The sequence below is a fragment of the Carcharhinus amblyrhynchos genome, unplaced genomic scaffold, assembly GCF_965287045.1.
Source record: "Carcharhinus amblyrhynchos unplaced genomic scaffold, sCarAmb.v2.hapA scaffold_48, whole genome shotgun sequence".
NCBI lineage: Eukaryota > Metazoa > Chordata > Chondrichthyes > Carcharhiniformes > Carcharhinidae > Carcharhinus > Carcharhinus amblyrhynchos.
The window spans coordinates 1,155,191-1,175,182 of NW_027649789.1; the positions used below are offsets into that span (position 1 = coordinate 1,155,191).

The window sequence follows — 19,992 nt, forward strand, 5'->3', positions numbered from 1 at the left end:
ACTGCCTCCGGGGACACAGAGGAGATTCACAAATCACACCCGGCCCCTGGGCTGAACTTTGGATAAACCCGCTCTAGATGGTGCCTCACTCCCACTTTCTACTCAGTCCCTGTCCTGTTCCCTCTTCCTGTGAGAGCAGCAGACAAGACAGAAATTATATCTGTATTTTTTTGTGATCCTACCTGTGTCCAATCTCATTCTTTTTGGAGATGTTGAACATTCTCCCCTGTTTGAACCTTCAGCCATGATATTGACAGACGTTCCCTGATTCTGAGACTCTGTAATAAGGATAATATCAGTGTCAGGGTCAGGTTTAAATATGAAAATCAGAAGCAGAGCGTTAAGATCTTCACTGTGATGTAAGATATATTTCAGAATATTACAATTACACATGTTGCCGCGATATTAGTGGCAGCTGTTTCACAAAATACCAGTCAGCCTCATCAGGTCTCTTGAAAAATCCACCCTTCACCCTTGCAATCCTCTGCCCCATTCCCAGTTTCCATTTCCCTCGAATGGGCCAGGAACTGGCAAATGGAATTTAATGTTGGCAAGTGCGAGATGGTCCACTTTGGTAGGAATAATGGAAGGAAGGATTATTACTTATGTGGAGAAAAACTGCAGCAGGCGACGGTGCAGAGGGACCTCGGGGTCCTTGTGCATGAGTCGCAAAAACCCAGCTTGCAGGTGCAGCAGGTGGTCAGGAAGGCGAATGGGATGCTGGCCTTCATAGCGAAGGGGATTGAATATAAAAGTAGTGAGGTCTTGCTGCAACTGTACAGGGCATTGGTGAGGCCGCAGCTGGAGTACTGTGTGCAGTTTTGGGCGCCGTACTTACGCAAGGATATTTTGGCCTTGGAGGGAGTGCAGAAGAAGTTTACTAGTCTGATGCCGGAGTTGAGGGGGTTGAGCTATGAGGAGAGGCTGAATAAACTAGGCTTGTACTTGTTGGAGTTTAGAAGAATGAGGGGAGATCTCATTGAGACGTATAAGATGACGAATGGGATGGATAGGATAGAGGTGGAGAGACTCTTCCCGCTCAAAGGACAGTAGGACTAGGGGGCACAGCCTCAAGATAAAGGGGGGGCGGTTTAGAACAGAGTTGAGGAAGAGCTTCTTCACTCAAAGGGTGGTGAATCTCTGGAATTCTCTGCCCGTTGAAGTGGTGGAGGCTGCCTCACTAAATATTTTTAAGACGCGGGTTGATGGGTTTTTGATAAGCAAGGGGATTAAGAGTTATGGGGAGAGGGCAGGAATGTGGAACTGAGCCACGACAGATCAGCCATGATCTTACTGAATGGTGGGGCAGGCTCGAAGGGCCAGATGGCCTACTCCTGCTCCTATTTCTTATGTTCTTATGTTCTCTCCAAAATCACTGAACGTGTTGTTCCCTCCCAAATCCAGGGCCATTTTTGCAGAAGCTCCACACAGTCAAGTTTGTACCCTGTCACTGCTGTTAAAAATCACAAATACTATCCTATCCGACTCTGACAAAAGTCAGTGAAGTATCTTCATTCACCCGTCTGTAACCTTTAATGTGCTGACCATGTCATCCTTCTCCAACTCCTGCCTCTTGTGCAGCTGAGTGGAAATGCAAAGGCACTCGGTTCAATTCTTATCTATTACTTTCCATCCAGAGAATCAGTGACATTGCTTTCTCTTGCCACCCCCACACTATTATCACTATCATTGGCCCTCTTCTATTTCTCATCAACATGCTGCCCCTCAGTAACCTGGCAGCAGGTTCAACATGCAAACTGCTGGTATCCAGCTCCATGTTCTCACCACTCTGAAACTCTGCTCGCAAAATCTAAACTAACTCACAGCACATCGCAGTTCATTCACCTGTGTTCACCAACTCACACTGTCTCACAGCCTGACAACACCTCAATTTTAAAATGCTTAAGCTAGCTTTTCAATCTCTCCATGGCCCCTCTCTTCCTATTCATGTAGCAAACAGCAGCCCCAGAAGCCAGCGACATCTCTTCCTTGCCCAATCTGACAAGTTGTGTATCTTTAAGATAATTTGTCCATAATTCAGGCCAACTCCGGAGCTCTGGAATTCCCTCCCGAAGACACTCGGCTGCTTTACTTTTCCCTCTTCTCAGATTCACCTTAAAAAGATTAACAATCTGACTAAAATTAATCACCTGCCCAGCTGCTCCTTCCAAAGTTTTATGTCTTTGTTTTCCCACTGAATTTTCCTCTTGTTGAGTGTCTTGGGATGTTTTGTTATGTTAAAGATGCTTTACAAATGCTCCATATTCTCCACTCGTGTGGATGTGTCAGTGTCTGTGTCCCTATACCTGTACCCCCTAATCAAACTCAGCTGATGTCCTCTCCTTTCTCCAATATGGAAACGGAAAAGTGATTCAGACATTTATTTCCTTCAATTGAGAACTCAGTTATTCAACAGCAATAATTTACAACCAAGGTTTAAAACCAACAATGTAAAATGCAGCTACCTAATTTCATTCTTAATCTCATACAACAACTCATATTTCCAGTGTGTCTGATTTTGTAGAAAAAATCCCAAAGCACAAATTCATTCTCCCTTATGGGTCTCTTCAATTTAACACTAAATTTACAATATCATTCCAGTGAGGCTCTGGTCATCTGAACAGATCCGGATTTATTCCTCATCAACCCCAATGACCCGTCCTCACGCACACCGAGTCGGCATCAGTTATGGGGTGAAGCCACAGTGACTTTCAATGCGTGGAAATGGCTGCAATGTAAAAGATATCCAGGAGACCAATGGTGGTGAGCAGGAGGCGGCACTGCATCAACGAAAGAAAGAGGCAGCAAGGAGAAAGGTGAAAGCAATGGAATGTGTCAGGTGTTGAGGGACACACCATGTGAATCATTGCAAATGTTTTGATGCTGTTTGTCATCACTGCAAAAAAAAAGTGGGCATTTATCGAAGAACTGCAAAGATGCTAAGAGCAAGTCGAAGGTGGAGCAAAGGAATTCAAACTTGAAAAAAGCATCAGTCAGCTGCACGTCACCGGGAAAGCTCAAAGAAGATACAGGAGCAAAGGATTCCATATAATTCCAAAAGACTTCAGATAGTAATAGATAAGGACAAGAGTGACCCTCGGTTCAATTGGACAAGGGCCAAATACATCCAAATTAGACAGGAACAGGGGAATGTGGATTGGGAGCAGCTCTTTGAAGACAAATCCACCTCTCTCATGTGGGAAGCTTTTAAAGGCCAATTGATTGAAATGCAGGGCATGCCTGAACCGGAAAAATGAAGGAAAGAAATACCAGAATTCAGAAACTATGGATGACCAGGAAAATTGTAAGCTTAGTCAAAAAGAAAACATACAATAGGTCTCAGCAACTAAAAAACTGACAAAGCCCCTGAGGAGTATAGAGAAAAAAGGAAGGAACTTTAAGGCCGAATTAGGGGAGCTAAAAAGGGGCCATAAAATGTTTTCAGCAAACAGGGTGAAGGAGAATCCCAGGTCTTTTATGCCTGTATTCGGAGCAAGAGGGTAGCCCAAGAAAGAATAGGCCCACTCATGGGCAATGGAGAGAAGTTGTGTGGACCAAAGGAAGGCAGTGAGATCCTTAATGAGTACTTTGTATCTGTATTCATCAAGGAGTTGTGCATGAAGAATGGTGAGGCCACTCGAAGGAATGTCAATATATCGAAGGAGGAAGAGGCAGCTCTCCTAAATTGCACTAAGGTAGACAAGTCCCCACGGCCAGATGGGATCGACCCCAGTTTACTGTGGGAGGAAAGAAATAGGAGAGTAAAAAAAATCTTCACATCCTCTCTAACCACAGGCGAGATTCCAGAGGGCTGGAGAATAGCCATTGTTGATCCCTTGTTTCAGAAAGAAAGGCATATTCCAGGAAATCAAAGGTTTGTGAGGCTAATATCTGTGGTGGTGAAACATTTGCTGAAAATACTGAAAGACAGGATACGTGCACATTTGGAAGAAGTTGACGAACTTGTGTCAGGCAGCACGGTTTGTAAGGGGAAAGTCATGTCTCACCAAATTGATCGAGGTTTTCGAAGAAGTGACAAAGATAATTGATGAGGGAAGGGCTGTGGAGGCTGATACCGGAGTTGAGGGGGTTGAACTATGAGGAGAGGCTGAATAAACTAGGCTTGTACTCGTTAGAGTTTAGAAGAATGAGGGGAGATCTCGTTGAGACATATAAGATGATGAATGGGATGGATAGGATAGAGGTGGAGAGACTCTTCCCGCTCAGAGGACAGTAGGACTATGGGGCACAGCCTCAAGATAAAGGGGGGTGCGGTTTAGAACGGAGTTGAGGAAGAACTTCTTCACTCAAAGGGTGGTGAATCTCTGGAATTCTCTGCCCGTTGAAGTGGTGGAGGCTGCCTCGCTAAATATTTTTAAGACGCGGGTTGATGGGTTTTTGATAAGAGAGGGGATTAAGGGTTATGGAGAGGGGGCGGGAATGTGGAACTGAGCCACGACAGATCAGCCATGATCTTATTGAATGGCGGGGCAGGCTCGAAGGGCTAGATGGCCTACTCCTGCTCCTATTTCTTATGTTATGTTATTACGTTGTTTATATGGACAGTAAAATCCAACCCAAGATCAACGTTCCTTTCCATGATCCACCCCTCCTCGGCTTTGATTCCCATGGTGGGCGGAACGGGAAAATTTGTCCCAGAAAGCAGCAGAGCAAGGGTATTTTTTCTTCAAAATGTTGATCTGTAGGTGATAGTGTTCTGCAGAGGCCAGTGATGGGACCTATTTTGTTTGTAGGAAAACGTGGATGTCTTGATTACTAAGTTTGCGGGTGACATGAAGACTGGTGGAGAGGGTGATAGTGCTGAGTTTATAACAGGATATAGATAGACTTGGGCACAGAAATGGCAAATTAAAATTAATCTGGACAAATGAGAGGTGGTGCATTTTAGAGGACCAAGTTTACGTGTGAATTGTACTGTAAATGGCAGAACCTTTTGGAACATTAAGACACAAGGATCTGGGTGTGCAGGTCCACAGTTCCCTAAAAGGTGGCAACACGGGTGGCCATGGTGATTAAGCCATTTGCCCAGGGCATTGAGCAAAAGCATTGGCAAATAAAACCTTGGTTAGGCTGCATTTGAAATATGGCACGCAGTTCTGGTCATCACAAGACCAGAAGAATATGGAAGCTTTAGAAAGCGGAAATAAGGTTCACCAGGATGTTGCCTGGTCTCAAGGGTGTTGGCTATGGTGAGAGGTTGAATAAACGAGAATTGCTTTCACTGGCAGGCGGAGGCTGAGTGGAGACCTGATAGAGGTTTGGAAAATTGAGATGTATAGATATGGTGCATAATTAGAAACTGTTTCCCAATGTGCAAGTGTCAATAAAAGGCTTCAATGTGAGGGGGTAACTTTAAGAGAAATGTGCAGGGGAAGTTTATCCACACAGAATGGTTGGTGCCTGGAATATGCTGCCTAAGGAGATGGTTGATGCAGGCACATTCGTAACACTTAAGGGGCATCTGGATGGGTACATGAATAGGGAATAAATAGAGGGATACAGACCGAGTGAGGCAGAAGGGCTTTTTAGTTCAGTTAGTGCATCATAATCGGCACAGGCTTGGAGGGTTGAAGGGCTTGTTCTTGTGTTGTATTTTTCTTTGCTCTTGAAGCACTCTTACAACATGTTTAAACCTATCTATGGATGATATTGGAATAGGGTAGGTTAATAGGGCTTTAGATTGGTTTCACAGGTTGATGCAATATCGAGGGCTGAAGGGCCTGGACTGTGCTGTAATGTTCTACATTCTATGCAATAGTGGAGGTCGGTGGAAAATAAACCAAAATTGTGGTGGACATGGGAGCGTCTGACTCTGTAATCAGTGAAAGGACCAGCAAGATAACTTGGGATCCTGACAAGGCACCAATCCTTACTCAGTCAGTGATCAAACTTCAGATGTACGCTGGAGAGCCCATATCATTGTTTCAGGTGTTAGAAATGGGCATTACATACAATAGAAAAGAACACATGTCCTTGTGGTAAAAGGGAAGGAGCCTTATCTATAGGACATGGCTGACTCAGTAAAATTCAGTAGAACTGGGATGAATGGTAAAGTGGAGGAGGAGGAGTTTGATTCCAGTCTTTGCAGCCACTCGATGAATCCATTCAGTTGGGGAGCATCAAATATCCCTGTTATTAAAAATGATACTATGCGTACACATGATTACCTGGAGTTTGTTTTCAAACTGTGCTGGGAACAATGGATAATCTGTGGCAAGGTTTTCCTCCTGGAGGAGTTCATTTTTATGACATCTAATTACAGGGAAAACTGAGGAGAAGCACCTCAGCAACCCTGAATCAAGTGTTAGTCTTCAGAGGCAGCATTGCATCTACAGCACAGCATGGGAATTAAATGGTGTTGGAAAAAAAAGTTCAAGAATGTGTCTGAGTTCAGGTCAATTTTGGGTTTGGTTCACTATTACAGGAAGTTTTTGCCAGGCCTTACAGCAGTGTTGGGACCACTGTATATACTACTTCACAAAGAAACCAAATGAACATGGGGGGTCAGTATAAAAGAAAGTTTTCAAGGATATGAAGGCTCTGCTGCAATTAGTTAATCTGCTCAATCGCTGAACAAGACAGGAACTCACTACCCTGCAATGTCTCATCCTATGGTGTTGGGGTAATACTCCCTCATCTGAAGGAGGACATTGGATTCACATCTCATATGCTGACAGAAGCTGACAAGGTACAGTCTCAGTTAGACAAGGAAGGTGTAGCCATCAATTTCACTGTGAAACATTTCCATCAGTATCTTTATGGTCTTTCATTCACCATGTGCACAGACCAAAAGCCACTGATGAGTCTTTTCAGTGAATCCAAGTGCATTCCTGCCATAGCCTCAGTGAGAATACAGCACTGGGCTCTCACACTGTCATCTAACCAGTAGAACATCGTGCACAAGGCTGGCAGGGAAGGACAATGTAAACACAGACACATGTAGTTTTACATAAGAAATAGGAGCAGGAGTAGGCCATCCAGCCCTTCGAGCCTGCCCCACCATTCAATAAGATCATGGCTGATCTGTCATAGCTCAGTTCCACATTCCCGCCCTCTCCCCATAACCCTTAATCCCCTCTCATCAAAAACCTATCAACCCGCATCTTAAAAATATTTAGCGAGGCAGCCTCCACCACTTCAATGGGCAGAGAATTCCAGAGATTCACCACCCTTTGAGTGAAGAAGTTCCTCCTCAACTGTTCTAAACCACCCCCCCTTTATCTTGAGGCTGTGCCCCCTAGTCTTACCGTCTTTTTTGAGTGGGAACAGTCTCTCCACCTCTATCCTATCCATCCCATTCATCATCTTATACGTCTCAATGAGATCTCCCCTCATTCTTCTAAACTCTAACGAGTACAAGCCTAGTTTATTCAGCCTCTCCTCATAGCTCAACCCCCTCAACTCCGGTATCAGCTTAGTGAACCTCCTCTGCACTCCAAGGCCAAAATATCTTTGCGCAGGTGCGGCGCCCAAAACTGCACACAGTACTCCAGCTGCGGCCTCACCAATGCCCTATACAGCTGCAGCAAGACCTCCCTACTTTTATATTCAATCCCCCTCACTATGAAGGCCAGCATCCCATTCGCCTTCCTGACCACCTGCTGCACCTGCAAGCTGGGTTTTTGCGACTCATGCACAAGGACCCCGAGGTCCCTCTGCACCATCGCCTGCTGCAGTTTTTCACCACGTAAGTAATAATCCTTCCTACCAAAGTGGACCACCTCGCACTTGCCAACATTAAATTCCATTTGCCATTTCCTGGCCCATTCGCCCAGCCTATCTAGATCCTTCTGCAGACTCTCCACACCCTCCGCACAATTTGCCATTCCCCCAATCTTGGTGTCATCAGCAAATTTCGACACCCTACACTCGGTTCCCTCCTCCAGATCATCTATATAAATGGTAAAAAGCTGAGGCCTCAGCACCGACCCGTGGAGCACTCCACTAGTCACCATCCGCCAATCTGAATAGCACCCGTTGACCCCCACTCTCTGCCTCCTATTTGACAACCAATCCTCTATCCACGCTAACACCCTACCCCCAACTCCATGTCCCCCAACCTTCTGCAATAACCTCTTGAGGTACTTTGTCAAACGCCTTCTGAAAATCCAGAAAGACCACATCCACCGGCTCTCCTCTATCCACTGCCCTAGACACATCCTCATAGAACTCCAGTAAATTTGTCAGACACGACTTCCCCTTAATGAAACCGTGCTGCGTCTGCTCTATCAAACAATTCCCCTCAAGATGCCTTGCAATTTCCTCCTTAATGACAGATTCTAACATTTTACCTACCACAGACGTTAAACTAACCGGCCTATAATTCCCCGCCTTTTGCCTGGCACCCTTCTTAAACAATGGCATAACATTAGCCGTTTTCTAATCTTCCGGCACTTCCCCGGAATCCAGCGACGTCTGGAAAATAACCACCAAGGCATCCACTATCATCTCCGCCATTTCTTTCAGAACCCTCGGCTGCATTCCATCCGGTCCTGGGGACTTGTCCACAATCAGCCCCTCCAGTCTGTCGAGCACCGCCTCTCTAGTAACAGTAATGTCATTAAGACCCTCCAGTCCTACCACCTTTCCACCGCTAACACCCGGCAAATTATTCACATCCTCCTCCGTGAAGACAGAAACAAAAAAGTTATTCAAGACCTTAGCCATATCCCCATCCCCTACCACTAGGTCCCCTTTCTCATCCTCTAAAGGACCAACGTTCACCCTAGCCAGCCTCTTCCTTTTTATATATTTATAAAAACTCTTGCTATCCTTTTCTGTACTAATGTGGCAGAATGATAGGGAGTGGGGTAGCTTGACCTTGGGTTTTGACATAGCTTGAGATAACATCGAGGGCTGACGGACCTCTACTGTGCTGTACTGTTCTACGTTTCTATGCCAACCAAAAGGAGAAAATACTGCTGAGGCAAAGAATGCCAATGGACTCTGCTTTTGGAGTGGATGAAAGACATTCCTGTTTGGATACTCAACCTACTCCTAAACCATAAATCCAGATCAACTGTATGTGCTGTTTCCTTAGATCCGACACAATCCATTAGCCATTATTAGAACACACTCCTTTCTGGGAATGGCTCAGTATTCTTTCAAATAATTCATTCTCCACACATTAGTACTAATTAGGTTTCACTGAGTCTGTATGTAGATACATTACCCTTCTTAAACACACCTCAAACTTCCTGATATACCTGAAATTCACATTCCGTCTGCTGCTTGGTGACCCACAAACACTTCACACCAATGGTTTTTGCCCCCGGCTGTTTCTTAGGTTCGCCCAACTGATTTTATACTTTGACCTTCGAGAACTAAAGGTCATCTCTGACTATATGACTAATGCCCTCTTTAATTAAGATTATTGCCCCATGTTTAGCCTTGCTGATTTGTCACTTGCCATCTCAGTTTCAAACTTCCCTGCCTGTCTGCATTAGTCTCTCTCCAGCTCTATGCTTTTCCTTTTCTCCTTCACTCCTGTCTGTTTGCCCTGGTCTCCCTCTCCTGCTGCCTTGCATATCTGATTGCTTTTGTCTTTCTCCAAAATCCCACCCCTCATATGGTGATTCCCCTGCCTGGCCCCCACCCATCCAATTCCTCTCTATGTATGTGTCCATACCTCTGCCTCTCATACTGAGATCAGTCAGATTGTTACCCTGGCAACAGAGGAAATCCGTCAGCAAATATTACTGAAAATGGAAATAACAAGACCACCATCACACTCTCAGTTAAGAGAAAGATTAACCCAAAACAGACAAACTGTTTCTTTCAAATTAACTCTGAAGCTGTGATTTCAAGATGGTGCAACTGATATAACAAGACCAAACACTGCGGTTTTATTAAATTAAAGTTTAAGGAGACAAAAACTAATCCGCTTGACAGTAAATAACACTTTATCCTAGATAATTGGACTCAGTGCTCAGACCCTCCATATCTCTCACTTAGCATTTCTGATTTCACCTGATTACCTTTGTGTACTGTCTACAGGGCCACAATAAATGCAACTTTCTCTCACCTTCCTCTCCAGAAAATATATGGAAGTTCTTTCAATCTCAAGGTCTCTCTCTGGTTGGCACTCTCACAATCCTGTGCTGGTTCACCTCTTACAGTCCCGCAGTCCACACTCCCTGCTTACTTCCAGCTGTGGATTTTCTAAACTAATCTAGCATTCACCGGAGATCTGATTAAAGGAGAGGAAAAAAAGTGAGAAATAGTGCCAGGTGAACAAGAATGACACTCTCACTCCTAGGTCAGCCCATAAACCAGACCGAAAGATTGTTGGGAATGTTTCAATTAGAATGACAATTTCCTCAATCCTGGGACAGTCCATCCAGTGAAGCAAACAGGGAATTTCAATAGGAATGTTGGAAATGTTTGAATTAATGTATTTTCATTGGACACATTAATAAAGGTTACAAAATGTCTCAGCAGACTATCCTAATTTTCAATCTGGGGTTTCATAGAATCCCGAGAGTGAAGAAGTGGCTCATTTGGCCGATCGACTCTACACTGACAATCCTGCCCAGACCCTATTCCGGTAACCCCACATATTTACTCTGCTAATCAATTTAGCATGACCAATCAATCTAACCCGCACACCTTTGGACTGTAGGAGGAAACCCACACAGACATAAGAACTAGGAGCAGGAGTAGGCCATCTGGCCTTTCAAGTCTACTCCGCCTTCAATAATATCATGGGTGATCTTCTCATGGACTTGTCTCCACTCACCTACCCACTCACCATAACCCTTAATTCCTTTACAGGTACGGAGAGAATGTGCAAACCTCACATAGACAGTGACCCTAGGACAGAATTGAACCCGGGTCCCTGGCGTGTGAGACATCGATAGTAGTCATGATGTAAACACAGTAAAAGTCTGACACACCAGGTTAAAGTCCAACAGGTTTATTTGGTAGCAAAAACCAATAGCTTTCAGAGCGCTGCTCCTTTGTCAGGTAAGTGGGAGTTCTGTTCACAAACAGGACATATAAAGACACAAACTCAATTTACAAAATTACGGTTGGAATGCAATACTTTACAGGTAATCAAGTCTTAAAGGTACGGGCAATGTGAGTGGAGAGAGTGTTGACCGTCTGGTTAATTTTCTCTATTCAGCCTAGAATCACCCAGATACACTGTTCTAATGCTGTCTCTGTATTCAGGCTTGATCACCCAGGTCTATGGGCAGCACGGTGGCACAATGGGTAGCACTGCTACCTCTCAGCGCCAGGGACCTGGGTTCAATTACCAGCCTTGGGTCACTGTCTGTTTTGAGTGTGTACATTCTCCCCGTGTCTGCGTGGGTTTCCTCCGGGTGCTCCGATATCTTCGCACAGTCCAAAGACGTGCGGGTTAGGTTAGTCAGCCATCCTAAATTGACCCTAGTGTTAGGGAGATTAGCAAGGTAAATATGTGGGGTCACAGGTAATAGGGCCTAATGGAATTGTGCTCAGTGCAGACTCAATGGGCCGAATGGCCTCCTTCTGCAATGCAGGAATTCTATGATTCAATGATATGTTCTGTATTCAGACTAGAATCACCCAGATATACTCAGTGTTGTAATGCTGGCTGTATTCAGACTAGCATCACCCAGATATACCCAGTGTTATAATGCTGTCTCTATTCAGTGTAGAATCACCCAGATATACCCAGTGTTATAATGCTGTGTTTATTCAGTGTAGAATCACCCAGATATACTCTGTTATAATGTTGTCTATTCAGTGTACAATCCCAGATATACCCAGTATTATAACGCTGTGTCTATTCAGTGTAGAATCCCCCCGATATAGTCAGTGTTGATGCTGTTTCTATTCTAACACTGTTCTCTCTCACACACAGTGAACAGGCTGGTACATGCACATTGCCGGCTGTGACATTCTGCGTCACTAAGACCGGAGATTCGATGCTTTCCATCTCCTCATTGGTGGATCCAGATGTCAATCATTCTCCCTTATCCAATGAGGCTCAGATCTAATAATTCTCATTGGACACTGAATTAAATCCAGGAAATATTGGAGAGAAAAACAGAGCAAAAGAAACACAGCATGGAAACAGAGGGAGAGAGGATTAAAACCATAAAGAAAATGGTTCAGGGAGAGAGAGTTCTTTCCTTTCTTCCAAACACCTTGTGACTGACTCTCTCTCCCTGTCACTTCAATCTTCCCCAGTCACTTTTCCTATTCTCCACTGTTTTGATCCACGTGTGGGACAAGATTACTTTTCATCCATCAGACTCTGTTCCAACATCAGCAGGAGTTAATTGAGGAACCTCACCCATCAAGGAACCACACCAGGTATTTACAAACTGACAGGAACAGGAGTTAACTGAACACTCCTGAATGTTTGTACTTTCACTCAATGAGATTATTGTTCATCTGTTACTGAACACAATCTACCAGACTGACAATTCACTGAACATCCACAGCTTAGTTTGCTCAAAATTATTACAAATTTCAAAAACTGTAAATTTGTACAAATGTTTTTGTCTAAACACTCCAAACTACAATTCATTCTCCCTCCACCTCTCACTCCATCTCAACCTCCCCCTTGTTCTTCCCCCAACCCCAAACCCGTCCCTTCTCCCTCCATCACTCACCCTTCCCAGGGGAGCAGCAACAGGAAAGCCCTCTGCTCTTTGCTAAAATGGTTGAGGGGCAACTCTGCAATGTGACTGACTGTTGGCATCAGAGGGAAAGGTTCAGAGATTGAGATGCCAGTGACATTTTACATCTTACAGTCAACATCTTAACCAAATAAACCAAATCAACAAATTGAGGCATCAGTTAAAATACCGCATCATAAAAATGAACTGAATCTCAAAGTAAACTTAAAAAAAAGTGATAAAAGGGGTTAAAAACATAGTCCAATTCCTGCAATGCCCCCACGTAAGGAAAATCTCTATGTTGCCAGCAGAGATCGCACGCTCCCTTTCACCTGGCAGTAGACGGGTAAACAGTCGGGACGGATGGCCCACTCAGCTCGGACCGATTAATGGCCAGCTTGGCCAAGCCCAGGAACAGGCACATGAGAAGCTTCTCCTCCTTTCCCGTCCCCCTCCATAACGGGTGCCCAAAGATCGGCGCTTGGAGTGGAAGTCCCATCAAAAAATAAAGTTACAGATTTCTCAGGAAACTAAAAATGAAGTTAGCCTTTGACAACTCACAGATATGTTGTCTATCGACTCCCCGAAGTTGCAAAAGTTACAGGTGTATTTTTGGTCTATGAACCAATTCAACCTGTGATTATACGCTGTTGCTGAATGCAAAACCCTCCACCCTCGCTCCTGATGATAAAGGGGGAGGACTCACGCATGAATGGCCATCTACTGGGGACCATAGCCGACAGACAGCAACAAGGCAAGTCAGGGTGTGTCCAGACTGCGGACAAAGGCCAGGAGAAATTTGCACAACTGAAGCCCAGAAAGGGCAGGATGGTGGGGAGGGGATTTCCATGAGGCATAGACATTGTGGGTGTCAGTCCGTCTCTCCTTCTGTCTTTAGAGATAGAGTTTGGGATTTGGGGCTGCTGTGACAATACACGTGTTGCACTATGAAAGTGCACATATCCTCGTACTTAATCAAGCTCTCAGTCAGTTTCGTTCCATTTGCCGAATGTGCAGCTGTAAAAGTAATTTAGTTTCCTGTTCTGCAAATGTTCATACTGGGCCCAGACTGACATAACTCAGGTTGCGGTCTTTACTCATAAAATTTAGATGATGTTTACAGATACAAGGCCTGGATTGTAATAACTGGGATCTTTCTATGAAACAGAGAATCATCCAATTGCTGCAGTGCAGGAGGAGGCTATTTGGTCCATCCAGTCTGTACTGACCACAATCCCAGCCACACCCTATCCCAGTGTTTACCCTCCCCCTGACACTGAGCAGTAACTGATCCTGCCCAGTGTCCCTATGCTGCTGATGTTTGGAGAGTGTGAGGAAAGACTCCCCCCGCAGACACGGGGACAATGTACAGACTCCACACAGACACTGAGCCCAAGGCCGCCAATTGAAGCCGGGACCTCCCTGACACTGTGAGAGCGCAGCACCAACCACTGAGCCCCCACCGTGCCGCCTCACAGTGTAACTGACCATCCCCCCGGCTCTGTTAATATTATACAGAGACACGCTGTATTTACACAGTAAATCACCATTTTAATCCTGAATGTTGAAGTTGAAACTTTTTCTCGGCCGTTAATTCCTTACCGTTATTCACAAACCCACAAATCCCCGCACTGACAAATGGCACTGTGCCTGCGCGCACCCTCCCGGAGTGAAGTCCGCGCTCTCGGGGCGACAGCCGCTGGTTTCAGGCCCGCCCATTTTCAAATCCCAGTCACGTGACATCAGACGGCTGACACCCTCCCCCCCCCACCGTGCACAGAAACAGTTTAACGGCCCCTTCACACCATGTCACCGAGTGGGCAGGGACCTCACTCTGTGAACACTCCTCATTGGTGGTTTCTGTGAGGAGGCGCCACTGTGTGATGGGAGCCCGTCTCAGAGTACCTGCTCTTTACATTGAGGTACGCCTTGTTACTGTATGGCGGTGGAGGTTCCCAGTGGAGATCCCCCTCCAAAAGGATCCTCTTCCAATACATTGGGAACCTGGGGTGGAAGCTGGTGCACACAGCAGCACCGTGCAACAGAAAATTGTACTGATTCACCGGCTCACAAGAAACCTGCCCTTCTTGTGACCTTTTGGAGTTCGTAGGCCACGTCTACATTCAATGTCTTAGGCTGCACTCCCTTTTGGTTACCCCAAATAACTTTCATTGATGCTCTGTTTGCACTTCAGTCCCACATTCCTGATTTACAGACACCTGGTTCAGGGGGGTGGGAGTGGGGAAGGCAGAGGGACCTCCTTGTGAACCTGTTCCTGGGCCTGGATAGATTTACCATAAGCAGATCCAGGCAGAGGACAACCAAGAGGATAATCCCACCCGACTCTGTCTCTCTACTGCAGCTACATACACGGCAGGGTGTCCCTGGAGAGGGAGCAGGGGCTGGCATCCATTATCAATCCCTTTAATCACATTTTGATTTGATGTTTTAAGTTTTCTTTACATTTTGCTTCATTCTGTTTGGGGCGACTCCCGTCTTTTTAAGGGGCCTCTGCTTTTATTTTGTCCCTCAGTTTAGCTGATTTATTTGGTTTGCCAATAGGATGTCTTCACCCGTGCGCTTGTTGGAAGGAAATTGGGAGCACAAATAATTCACTCCAATGGTTTCTGTCCCTGGCTGTTACTCAGGGTCACCCAACTGATTTTACACTTTCATCTTCAAGAACTAAGGCTCATCTCTCACGACACTACTAATGCCCTCTCTAATATACACAAATTGCCCCCACCACTGGCTGCCTGTTTTTTATCATTGCTGCTTCCTCACTTCATATCTGCATTTCTATTTCCCCGTGTCTGCAGTAACGTGTCTCTCTCCAGCTCACTGTTTTTCCTCTTCTCCCTTACCACTGTCTGTCTCAGTGTCGGTTCGCCCTGGCCCCTCTCTCCTTTCTGATTAACATATCTGATTGCCTCTGTCAATCTCCAGAATCTGCCTCACACGTACTAATCCCCTTCGCCTGGCCCCCCCACCCAACCAGATTCTCTCCACCGGTTGGTGTTCACAGCTCTGCCTCTGATACTGAGATCAGATTGTTACCCTGGCAACAGAGGACCCTGCTCAGCAAAAATAACTGAAAACGGAAATAACAAAACCACCATCACACCTTCAGTTCAGTTAAGAGGAAGATTAACCCAGAACAGTCAAACCAGTTTTCTGTTTAACAACGAAACTACAATTCCAATATTGCACGTTTGAAGTATCAAAACGTGACACTTTAGGGGGTTTGTGAAATTCAGGCCCGGTGTTTCCTGAGACACAAACTGCTCCAACTTCATTGTACATCACACAGCCTTACACTGGATAATTGTGCTCAGACTCTCCATGTCTCACTCAGCATTTCCCACCTCACATTATAATCTTTTTGTACTTGCTACAGGACCAGAGTAAATGGAACTTCCTCTTACCTTCCTCTCCAGAAAATATATGGAAGCTGTTTGAATGTGAAGGGTTCTCTCTGGCTGGAGCTCTCACAATACTGTGCTGGATCACCTCTTGCAGGCCACAATCTCTGCTCAATTGCAACTGTGGATTTTCTCAATTAATCCAGCGTTTCCATGGAGATCTGATTATGCCAAGACAGAAAGAGAGTCAAATACTGCCAGTGTCAAAATGACAATTTAGCCCACATACTGGACATCAAACGACGCTGAAGGGGAAGCAGGAGTGTTGGAAATGGTTCAATTACAGTATTACCATTCGACATACTAACCAAGTTCACAAACTATCTGATCTCATAGGCTCCATCCCTCTCGTGTTACACTGTCTGATCTCGCTGACTCCATCCTCCCCGGGTTCCACACTGTCTGATCTCGCTGACTCCATCCTCCCCGGGTTCCACACTGTCTGATCTCGCTGACTCCATCCTCCCCGGGTTCCACACTGTCTGATCTCGCTGACTCCATCCTCCCCGGGTTCCACACTGTCTGATCTCGCTGACTCCATCCTCCCCGGGTTCCACACTGTCTGATCTCGCTGACTCCATCCTCCCCGGGTTCCACACTGTCTGATCGCGCTGACTCCATCCTCCCCGGGTTCCACACTGTCTGATCGCGCTGACTCCATCCTCCCCGGGTTCCACACTGTCTGATCTCGCTGACTCCATCCTCCCCGGGTTCCACACTGTCTGATCTCGCTGACTCCATCCTCCCCGGGTTCCACACTGTCTTATCGCGCTGACTCCATCCTCCCCGGGTTCCACACTGTCTGATCTCACTGACTCCATCCTCCCCGGGTTACACGCTGTCTGATCTCGCTGACTCCATCCTCCCCGGGTTCCACACTGTCTGATCGCGCTGACTCCATCCTCCCCGGGTTCCACACTGTCTGATCGCGCTGACTCCATCCTCCCCGGGTTCCACACTGTCTGATCGCGCTGACTCCATCCTCCCCGGGTTCCACACTGTCTGATCGCGCTGACTCCATCCTCCCCGGGTTCCACACTGTCTGATCGCGCTGACTCCATCCTCCCCGGGTTCCACACTGTCTGATCGCGCTGACTCCATCCTCCCCGGGTTCCACACTGTCTGATCGCGCTGACTCCATCCTCCCCGGGTTCCACACTGTCTGATCGCGCTGACTCCATCCTCCCCGGGTTCCACACTGTCTGATCTCGCTGACTCCATCCTCCCCGGGTTCCACACTGTCTGATCGCGCTGACTCCATCCTCCCCGGGTTCCACACTGTCTGATCGCGCTGACTCCATCCTCCCCGGGTTCCACACTGTCTGATCGCGCTGACTCCATCCTCCCCGGGTTCCACACTGTCTGATCGCGCTGACTCCATCCTCCCCGGGTTCCACACTGTCATCGCGCTGACTCCATCTTAGCCAGAATGAAATTTGGAAACCTTACATTCTGTTCCTTCTGCCAGGTCACAAAACAATTGTCAGCCAAGAACTGACCCCTTCGGTGCTGCACTAGTTATACCTTTCCAGTCTGAAAAGGAGACATTTATTCCAACTCTGATTTCTGTGTGACAGTTTTCAATCCGTGCTAACACACTTCCTCCAATTCCATGAGCTTTACCGTGATGCACCGTCCTATTCTACATCACCTTGTTAAATACTCGTACAGGGCCCAGACTGAAATAATGGAGAGAGATCTGGTGCTCTGTTTACTCAAACAAGCGCTTGATTGTAGTCACTTAGATGGTATAGCACAGTGTTTACACACACAAGGTCTGGATTGTAATAACAGGGATCTTTCCATGAAAAATAGAATCATACAATTCCAGCATTGCAGGAGGCGGCTATTTGGTCCTACACCGACCACAATCCCACCTAGACCCTATCCCCATGTTTACCCTGCTAATCCCCCTGACACTGAGGAGCAACTTAGCATGGCCAATGCACCTATCCTGCTCATCTTTGGAGAACGTGCAGACTCCACACAGACAATGAGCCAACACTTGCAAAGTCAGGGAGGTGAAAGTTACGCAGTGGAAGCCCAGACGGGCAAAAGAGTGGGGAGGGGACTTCCATGAGGCATAAACTGTGGGTTCTCTCTCTCTCTAAAGATAGAGTTTGGGATTTGGGGCTGTTGTGACAATACATGTGTTGCACTGTAGTTGTGCACATAACCTTGTTTTCAATCAAGCTCTCAGTCAGTTTTTTTACATTTGCTGAATGTGCGGCAACTTAAAAGCAATTTAGTTTTGTTTGTTCTGCAAATGGTCATACAGGGCCCAGACTGAAACAGAGATCTGTTACTGTGTTCACTCATACAAACACTAGATTGTAATAATTTAGATGGTGCTGTACAGTGTTTAAACATACAAGGCCTAGCTTGTAATCACTGAGATCTATGAAATATAGAATCATACAATCACCACAGTGCACGAGGCGGCCATTTGGTCCATCAAGTCTCTACTGAACACAATCCCATCCAGGTCATATCCACGTAATCATCCAACCTAAGGAGCAATTTAGTACAGCCAATCACTGTTCTTAATTTACTCTGCCCTACCTATTCCCTCCCCCCTTTGCTCCCACATCTTCATCTGTCACGGCTTATCCTCTGCTTTCAGCTTCTCTGCCGTTTGGCCATTCACACTCTTTACTCTCTCTGTGGATGGCCATCGGCAGCCCTTTCCTCTTGGTTTTGTAACTATGATCTTTCATTCCCTTCCCCTGCAGTATAGACATCTCCCACTTTCTATGTCTTTTAGTTTTGATGTGGAGATGCCGGTGTTGGACTGGGGTGGGCACAATAAAAAGTCTCATAACACCAGGTTACAGTCCAACAGGTTTATTTGGCAGCACAAGCTTTTGGAGTGTCGCTCCTTCTTTAGGTATCTCATCTGCCGTCTGGAGACGATACACATCTCAGTAAGCTGTGCTCAGCCCTCTCTCCACTCTCACTGTCTGCACCTTTAACACTTGGAAAGACCCACCATTATCTCGTAAATGGAGTCTGTGCCTATATACACCCTGTTTGTGAACACATCTCCCGCTCACCTGAAGAAGGAGCCACACTCCGAAAGCTCGTGCTGCCAAATAAACCTGTTGGGCTGTAACCTGGTGTTGAGAGACATCTTACTGTTTTAGCTTTGACACAGAGGCATCTCAGCTCGACCGTTAAGCCCTTCTCCCACCTTACAGACGCTGCCAGGGATTTTCCAGCATTTCCTGTTCTGGTTTCAGATTCCAGCCTCCGCAGTAATTTGTTTTTATTATGGCCAGTGTCCTTATGCTGCTGATCCTACAAGGCCTGGATTGTAATAACTGGGATCTTTCTATGAAACACAGAATCATCCAATTGCTGCAGTACAGAAGGCCATTCAGTCCATCCAGACAGATCCTATCCCCCTGATCCTGCCCAGTCTCCCTATGCTGCTGATGTTTGGAGAGTGTGAGGAAAGGCTCCCCCCGCAGACACGGGGACAATGTACAGACTCCACACAGACACTGAGCCCAAGGCCGCCAATTGAAGCCGGGGCCTCCCTGACGCTGTGAGAGCGCAGCACCAACCACTGAGCCCCCACCGTGCCGCCTCACAGTGTAACTGACCATCCCCCCGGCTCTGTTAATATTATACAGAGACACGCTGTATTTACACAGTAAATCACCATTTTAATCCTGAAGCTGAATGTTGAAACTTTTTCTGGGCCGTTAATTCCTTACCGTTATTCACAAATCCGCGCACTGACAAATGGCACTGCGCCTGCGAACACACTCTCGGAGTGAAATCCGCGCACGCGCACTCCTGGCGGCGGCCGCTGGTTTCGGGCTCGCCGATTGGTCAGATCCCGGTGACGTGTAATGAGCGGGATACACGTCAGACTCCCTCTCCAGCCGCGCGCAGAAACTGTTTAACGTCCGCGCCCCGGTTTCACTCAGTAG

At 46.4% G+C, this 19,992-nt stretch overlaps 1 protein-coding gene across 4 annotated transcripts in view; it reads right to left on the reverse strand.

Annotated features, from left to right (window-relative positions):
* The window catches only part of LOC145337430 (NACHT, LRR and PYD domains-containing protein 3-like), a 97,771-nt gene extending 81,552 nt beyond the window's left edge, over positions 1-16,219 (reverse strand). For 3 of the 4 annotated variants that reach the window (XM_080182204.1, XM_080182202.1, XM_080182205.1), the window contains exons 1-3: positions 16,058-16,219; positions 10,046-10,210; positions 183-278 (exon numbers count right to left, since the gene is read on the reverse strand). In XM_080182204.1, coding sequence (XP_080038330.1) covers positions 183-246 — 64 coding nt within the window. In that variant the 5' untranslated portion in view covers positions 247-278; positions 10,046-10,210; positions 16,058-16,219. The remainder of the gene's footprint in view (positions 1-182; positions 279-10,045; positions 10,211-16,057) is intronic. The other variant, XM_080182203.1, reaches the window with a different exon arrangement.
* Positions 16,220-19,992: the final 3,773 nt, after the last annotated feature.